The sequence below is a fragment of the Otolemur garnettii genome, unplaced genomic scaffold (genome assembly GCF_000181295.1).
Source record: "Otolemur garnettii isolate 467f Iridium unplaced genomic scaffold, OtoGar3 scaffold00249, whole genome shotgun sequence".
Taxonomy (NCBI): Eukaryota; Metazoa; Chordata; class Mammalia; order Primates; family Galagidae; genus Otolemur; species Otolemur garnettii.
The window spans coordinates 1,307,981-1,314,311 of record NW_003852644.1 but is presented as its reverse complement, the minus strand read 5'-3'; the positions used below and the strand labels follow the sequence as shown (position 1 = coordinate 1,314,311).

Genomic DNA, 6,331 nt, shown 5'->3' with positions numbered 1-6,331 from the left:
CCGGGCTGGGGATTCGAACCTGCCACCTTAGGTATATGTGGCTGGCGCCTTAGCCGCTTGAGCCACAGGCATCAAGCCTTTCTTTGCTTTCTTAAGATGAGGGAGTTTGAATACACAGGAGAAAGAGCAAGACAGACATAGCTCATGGCTGTTGAAGGGGCTGGGTTTTTTTTGTTTGTTTTTGTTTTTTTTTTAGAGACAGAGTCTCACTTTATTGCCCTCAGTAAAGTGCCATGGCCTCACAGCTCACAGCAACCTCCCAACTCCTGGGCTTAGGTGATTCTCTTGCCTCAGCCTCCTAAGTAGCTGGGACTATAGGGGCCCACCACAGCGCCCAGCTATTGTTCTTGTTGTTGTTGCAGTTTGGCCAGGCCCAGGTTTGAACCCGCCACCTATAAGGGGCCAGCTCCCTACCCACTGATCCATAGGCACCACCCCAAGGGACTGGTCTCAACAAGGAGTCGAAACCCTTTCTGTCAGAACAGGAGGGAAGGAGGAGCACATGGGGGAGCTACAAACACCTGTACGTTGCGGGTCTCAGAGCAAGGGAGCTGAAGGGGTTCCTGGCAGGGGAGGGCTGAAGCCCCTCTTGAACAGAGAGTTCTGGAAGTCCCTAACCTTACAGGGAGAGCTGAGCCAAGCAGCCTTGGGTTTGAACTCAGTTCATCCTTCTGCCTACCAGGGGGCTTGAATCTTCCTCTCAGGCCTGCTGGATGGCAACAGGCCCATACCTTCCCATCCTCTGGTCACTTCTTCCCCAGTGGAAGGGGAGACCTGGCCCTCAGAGGCTATGGATTCATTCTGGAGTTCGCAGCATCTGAAGTAGGCTTGTCCCATTTGTGTCTTGCCTCTAGGCCCCCTCCGCATCATGGCCCTAGTCATCATGGTAGGCCTCACATGGATCATAGTCAGCATCCTCCTGGGTGGTCCTGGCAGCGGCTTTCCTCGCCTCCAGCAACTCTTCTCCAGTGAGTGTGGGACCCTCCTTGCCCTGCTATGGAGGTCACCAGGGTGGCTGCCTGGGCCTGCAGTTGACGCTTCAGGGATGAGGGGCTGGCTTGGGTTTTCTATCAGCTCTCTGGCAGGATCCCTCTGACTGTCCCCAGCCTAACTTCTGCCATCAAGTGTGACCTTTCCCAACCCCAGTGTCTCCAGCAGGGTGACCAACACTTGGTAATTAGAAATCCAGGGCTGACTGAAGTCATCAGGGTCAGAGTGAGGGGCAGGAGCTCCCACTGAACATGGGGAGTGATGCCCAAGTTGCTTCTGCCAGCTTTCTGCTGGGCTTTGAAATAGGGAGAAGACCCTACCCTTTGCTGAATGGTTATAGGTCACCTAAGTACTTTTTACAATTCCAATTCACCCTTTTCCTGGAGTAGGGAGTTTAACATCTGAACATCTTTTAGATTTTAGCATTAGTATGTCAAGGTCATCCTAATACTCCCCCTTGACTTTGAAGGGTAGGACCAGGCTTCCCTGTTGCAGGCTCTGGGAGGCTTTCACACTAACAGAAACAACTATCTGTATCCACAGGCCCAGAGAGCTCAGTGACTGCAGGTAAGGCTTCTGTCCTCTCACTGCTCATCCCCTGTGCCTATCACTCATATTACCTTTGTGACAGTGCTCCTAGTCCTCCAGGGTTTCTGTTCTCCATTCATTCCTCCCCACACTAGTTCTCACAGTGCACTGGGGTTGCATGCATGGTGTGAACCTAGAAAGCAAGTTGTCTGCTGCCAGAATGCAGTGGTGGGACAGGCATAGGATACAAACTGGAAGGAAAAAAAGAGGTCGCAAGTCCAAAACCCAACAGGGAAAATTCCATTACATTCAAGGCCTGAGAAGAATCCTCTGTGGCCTGATGCTCTGTCCTCTGGGCCTGCTGGGGAGACCCCATACAAACCAGGTGGCTTAAACAACAGAAATATATTTTCTCACGACTCTGGAAGCTGAAGTCTGAAGTCACGGTGCCAGTAGGACTACACACCCCTTGAAACCTCTGGAAGCAGCTCCTTCCTTGCCTCTCCCAGCTTCTGGTAGCCCCTCTATTCTCTGCCTCCTTTGTTGCACAACTGTCTTCCTTCTATGTCTGTCTCTTCTCTTGTTATAAGGAAATCAGTCATGTTGAATTAAGGGCCCAACCTACTCCAGTATGATCCCATCTTAATTTATCTGAAAAGGCCCTATTTCCAAACAAGGTCATATTTTGAGGTACTGTGGGCTAGTACTTCAATGTATCTTTGGTGGGAAAACAATTCCATCTGTAACAGAGGCTACCTCCCTGGGCCCCTCCATGCTCTCCTGGTTTGGCACACTTCCTTCTCTCTGGTCCTGCTATACACATCGTCCATAAAGTCCAACCCCAGCCTGCCTTTCTTCACCCCTGCTTTGTTCCCTTAGCAGCCTCCTTTCTTTATTTCTTTTTTTAAAAATTATTTTGCAGAGATAGAGTCTCACTTTATCACTCTGGTTAGGGTGCCATGGTGTCACAGCTCACAGCAACCTCCAACTCCTGGGCTTAGGCAATTCTCTTGCCTCAGCCTCCCGAGTAGCTGGGACTACAGGCATCTGCCACAACACCCAGCTATTTTTTTGCTGCAGTTTGGCGGGGCCGGGTTTGAACCCACCACCCTCGGTATATGGGGCTGGCGCCCTACTCACTGAGCCACAGGCACCACCCACCTCCTTTTTTTTCTTCCTGGGGTTCCTGTTACCTCACCAGCAGAACACAACATCTGTGGAAGTGCCCCTACCCTTTGGCCTGAGATATGTTCCCTATACACTGGTTCCCTTCCCTGTGGTCCCTTGTTCATCCCTGTGCGCTTGTCCTGACCTCCCCTTCTCAGATCTCGGGTGACCCCAGGGCCAGGCCCATGGGTCACACCTGCTATCTCTGCCCAGAGCCACGGGCTAAGAAGTACAAGTGCGGTCTACCCCAGCCATGTCCTGAAGAGCACCTGGCCTTCCGCGTGGTCAGTGGGGCTGCCAATGTCATTGGGCCCAAGATCTGCCTCGAGGACAAAATGTAAGCTTTCCTGGGATAAATGGGAGTTGGGGAGAGGCATGAGGAATTCTAGGCCAGGTCTGTGAAAGTGAGTAAAGGAGATTTTCCAACTGTTTACCAGGCTCATGAGCAGTGTCAAGGACAATGTGGGTCGTGGGCTGAACATTGCCCTGGTGAATGGTGAGTCACCCATGATCTGCCGCCCTCCTTCCCACCCACTACCCAGGAGGTTCCAGGGTATCTGTCCTCCCCTTCAGGAGCTCCCAGGGAGGCCTGGGAAGGAGTAAGCAAGCTGAAGGCTCCACAGAGGAATTGACTCAATAAACAAAAGTGTGCTAGCAGTAAAGAATTAGAAGGTTCTAGGAAGTTAGAAGGTAGTTTGTGGGGAGTCCCTGGAGGGTCTCAAATGCCAAACAGAGGCTCTGTGGCTTTGAGCGGGATATAGCCATCTGAACAAGAGGGATGTTTGCCAAGTTTCCCAAAGGATTGCACCCAGCAGGTGGCTCATCCTTCTTCCTTCCTCTTGACACAGGGGTTAGTGGTGAGCTCATCGAGGCCCGGGCTTTTGACATGTGGGCTGGAGGTGAGTTGCAGCCATAATCTCTTGCTTTATGACTCAGCCTCTTTGCCCTAAAATGCTGCTTTGTGTCCATGCACTCGTCCATGTGCTCCTCTGTATATTCCAGGCTTCTAACTTGCATCCTTGGGTTCAAAGAAGGCTGGGGGAGGGGCAAGATTGCCATCTTTGTCTAGAGACTGAGTATGGTCACAGGGACAGACCTAGTTTCCCAGACCAGTTTGTCCCTACACTTACGGTGACCCTTGTTGGGACATGTCCTAGGCCTAGTCCCTATATTAGCTTCCTCATTTGGAGAACAGGGTTTGGCAGGAGAGGGGTACCCAGTGGTGCCTGATGCTTCATGTTCCATGGGACCTGCCCCCCCAGATGTCAACGATCTATTGAAGTTTATTCGACCGCTGCATGAAGGCACTCTGGTGTTTGTGGCATCCTACGACGATCCAGCAACCAAGTAAGTGTTGACGAGGCCGGCCTCAGCCTTGCCTTTCTCCAATGACAGCTTACACTTTTCCCTTCTGTGCCACAGGATGAATGAAGAGACCAGAAAGCTTTTCAGCGAGCTGGGCAGCAGGAATGCCAAGGAGCTGGCCTTCCGAGACAGCTGGGTGTTTGTGGGAGCCAAGGGTGTACAGAACAAGAGCCCCTTTGAGCAGGTACAGTGCAGAGTGGGGCAGCATTCCGCCTCTTCTTCTCAGATCCCACCAGGTCCCCTCTGTTCATGCCATAGCCTTCCCTGAATTCTGCCCCAGATGTGTCTCATCATTTCCATCCTGATTGCCCTGGCCCCCTTGCCATCTGTGTAGGAAGGGGAAGTAACTTTGACCTTCCCTGTCCAGTATGTATTTTACCCTCAAAGAGTCTTTACACAGCAGCGTTTTCACATTAGCAAGATTCACATCTGAAATGCCTTCCTCCCAAACAGCCTCAGGGTACTCAGTCCATCCTGACCCTCCAGAAATCCAGTATCCCTGATTCACACTTTTTGTACTTGTCCTGCCAGCCTTGGCTGCCCTCTGGGCCCAAAGGTGTCATACCCTGTGCTAGGAGGGCTCTACCCTCACTTTTAGGAAGCTCCCAGTCCCAGGAAAGCCACAGTACCCCCAACTCCTGATTTCCACTACACACAGATGGGCTGCTCCAGTGGTTTCTGGAAGTCTCTGGCTATCAGAAAAGCAGTTCAAATGCCACCCTTTCAAAAAACATCCCCTCTGCCTGTGTTCTTGCTGTAGCTTCCAACAGCTCCCTGCAGGTCAAGTGAGGGTGAGGGACCCCCTGTCCCCCCCACACATACTGCCTACCTTCTTGGCACATGCCTGCCCACATAAGTGCAAAGAAATTGATCCCTTAGTCCACCTACAAGGGGATAGTGTTGTGGTTGTCATTTTTTCCTGGAGCAAGCAAGGGGGTGAGTACCCCAAGAGTGCACAGTGGTTGACATGACATAAGGGGAATGAAAGCCTAGGCCCTGGCCTGCCACTGTCTCCCATCTTTGAGGACTGAGGCCATGACCTGCTCTCCTGGCCCACAGCACGTGAAGAACAGTAAACACACCAACAAGTACGAAGGCTGGCCCGAGGCTCTGGAGATGGAAGGCTGCATCCCACGGAGGAGCACGGCCAGCTAGCATAGCTGGGCACCAACACCAGCCCAAGGGAGGCGTGTGCACTGCTCAGCAGGTGGGAGGTGGTACCACCAGGGCAGGGCCAGGGTCTACTCCCCACCCCTGGGAAAGAGCACTCCCTTGCCCCAACACATGGGGCTCCAAGGCGCTGACCAGAGTGTGGCCTCAAGGTGGTGAGGCCTGCAGGGGCCGGCTGCATCGTGCTTTGTCATAGGAGCCCAGGTGCCCTGTGTCTTTCTTTGCCTAACACTGTTCCTCCTGGCTAGCCCCCACCTAGCCCATTCCTCCTCTGTTCCCCACAGCATCTCCTTCCCAGTTTCCAAGTGCCCTGGCTGGAAGGGTCTTTGGTATTCACCCTCTTTACGTACAAGTCAGGTAGCAGCCATCTGGCCAGTTGGTGCATCTTCCAGAACCTCTCGCAGAGGTATTCACTCCACTGCAGGCTGAACCTGTTTTCAGTGTGATTCCTTTGGGTGAGACAAACTGTCAGCCACGCCGTGAATGTAGCTGCCTCCTGCCTGCTCTCAACAGGAAGGGGCCCCCTGTGGAGCAGGCTGGCCTAGGGTGAGTGTAGCCAGAGCCTGATCACAGTCCCTATGGCAGCGTGTGGCAGCTCCTGTGGCTTGTCAGAGGGCCTACCTTCTAGATGTTTTCTTAATAAATTGATGCCCCCCCCAATGGAATAAAGTGCATTCAGATGTTGTCATCAGTGGACAGGCAGAGGTGGTGGTGACCTCCAGGGTTGGGGTGAGGAGACTAGTCCTGCAGGCTTAGCCAACCTGCCCCATGGCCTTAGTCTCCAGGGCTCCTGTCCCCACAGACTGTGTCTGAGATGTGACTCCAGTGGTGACTAGTGAGTTCCCCAGCTGATACAACCCTAGCTTTGGGAGAGAAGGTTTTATAGTCTAGGGTCCCAGGTGCCTCCCCTTCACCCTCTGTCTCCTTCAAAAGCTAGTGTGTCTCTCACAATCTTTGGCTACCTTTGAAATCAGAGCTGCAAAGAGTCAAGTCATGTGGGCTATTTGGCATTTTGAAGATGGAAGGAACTAAGGCATCATGGTAGTCTGAGGTGCCAGCCAGAAATCCTCTGGGTGGCTGTGTCAGGGGTAATAGACTTTTTTTTTTTTTT

At 52.6% G+C, this 6,331-nt stretch overlaps 1 protein-coding gene across 2 annotated transcripts in view; it reads left to right on the top strand.

Annotated features, from left to right (window-relative positions):
* The window catches only part of FAM3A (family with sequence similarity 3 member A), a 23,571-nt gene that overhangs the window by 2,681 nt on the left and 14,559 nt on the right, over positions 1 to 6,331 (top strand). Inside the window, exons 2-9 of one of the 2 annotated variants that reach the window (XM_012813226.2) lie at positions 855 to 968; positions 1,534 to 1,557; positions 2,899 to 3,022; positions 3,123 to 3,181; positions 3,534 to 3,584; positions 3,948 to 4,032; positions 4,108 to 4,234; positions 5,110 to 5,239. In XM_012813226.2, the coding sequence (XP_012668680.1) occupies positions 855 to 968; positions 1,534 to 1,557; positions 2,899 to 3,022; positions 3,123 to 3,181; positions 3,534 to 3,584; positions 3,948 to 4,032; positions 4,108 to 4,234; positions 5,110 to 5,205 (680 nt within the window). In that variant the 3' untranslated portion in view covers positions 5,206 to 5,239. Of the gene's footprint in view, positions 1 to 854; positions 969 to 1,533; positions 1,558 to 2,898; positions 3,023 to 3,122; positions 3,182 to 3,533; positions 3,585 to 3,947; positions 4,033 to 4,107; positions 4,235 to 5,109; positions 5,890 to 6,331 lie in introns of those variants that run through there. The other variant, XM_003802572.3, reaches the window with a different exon arrangement.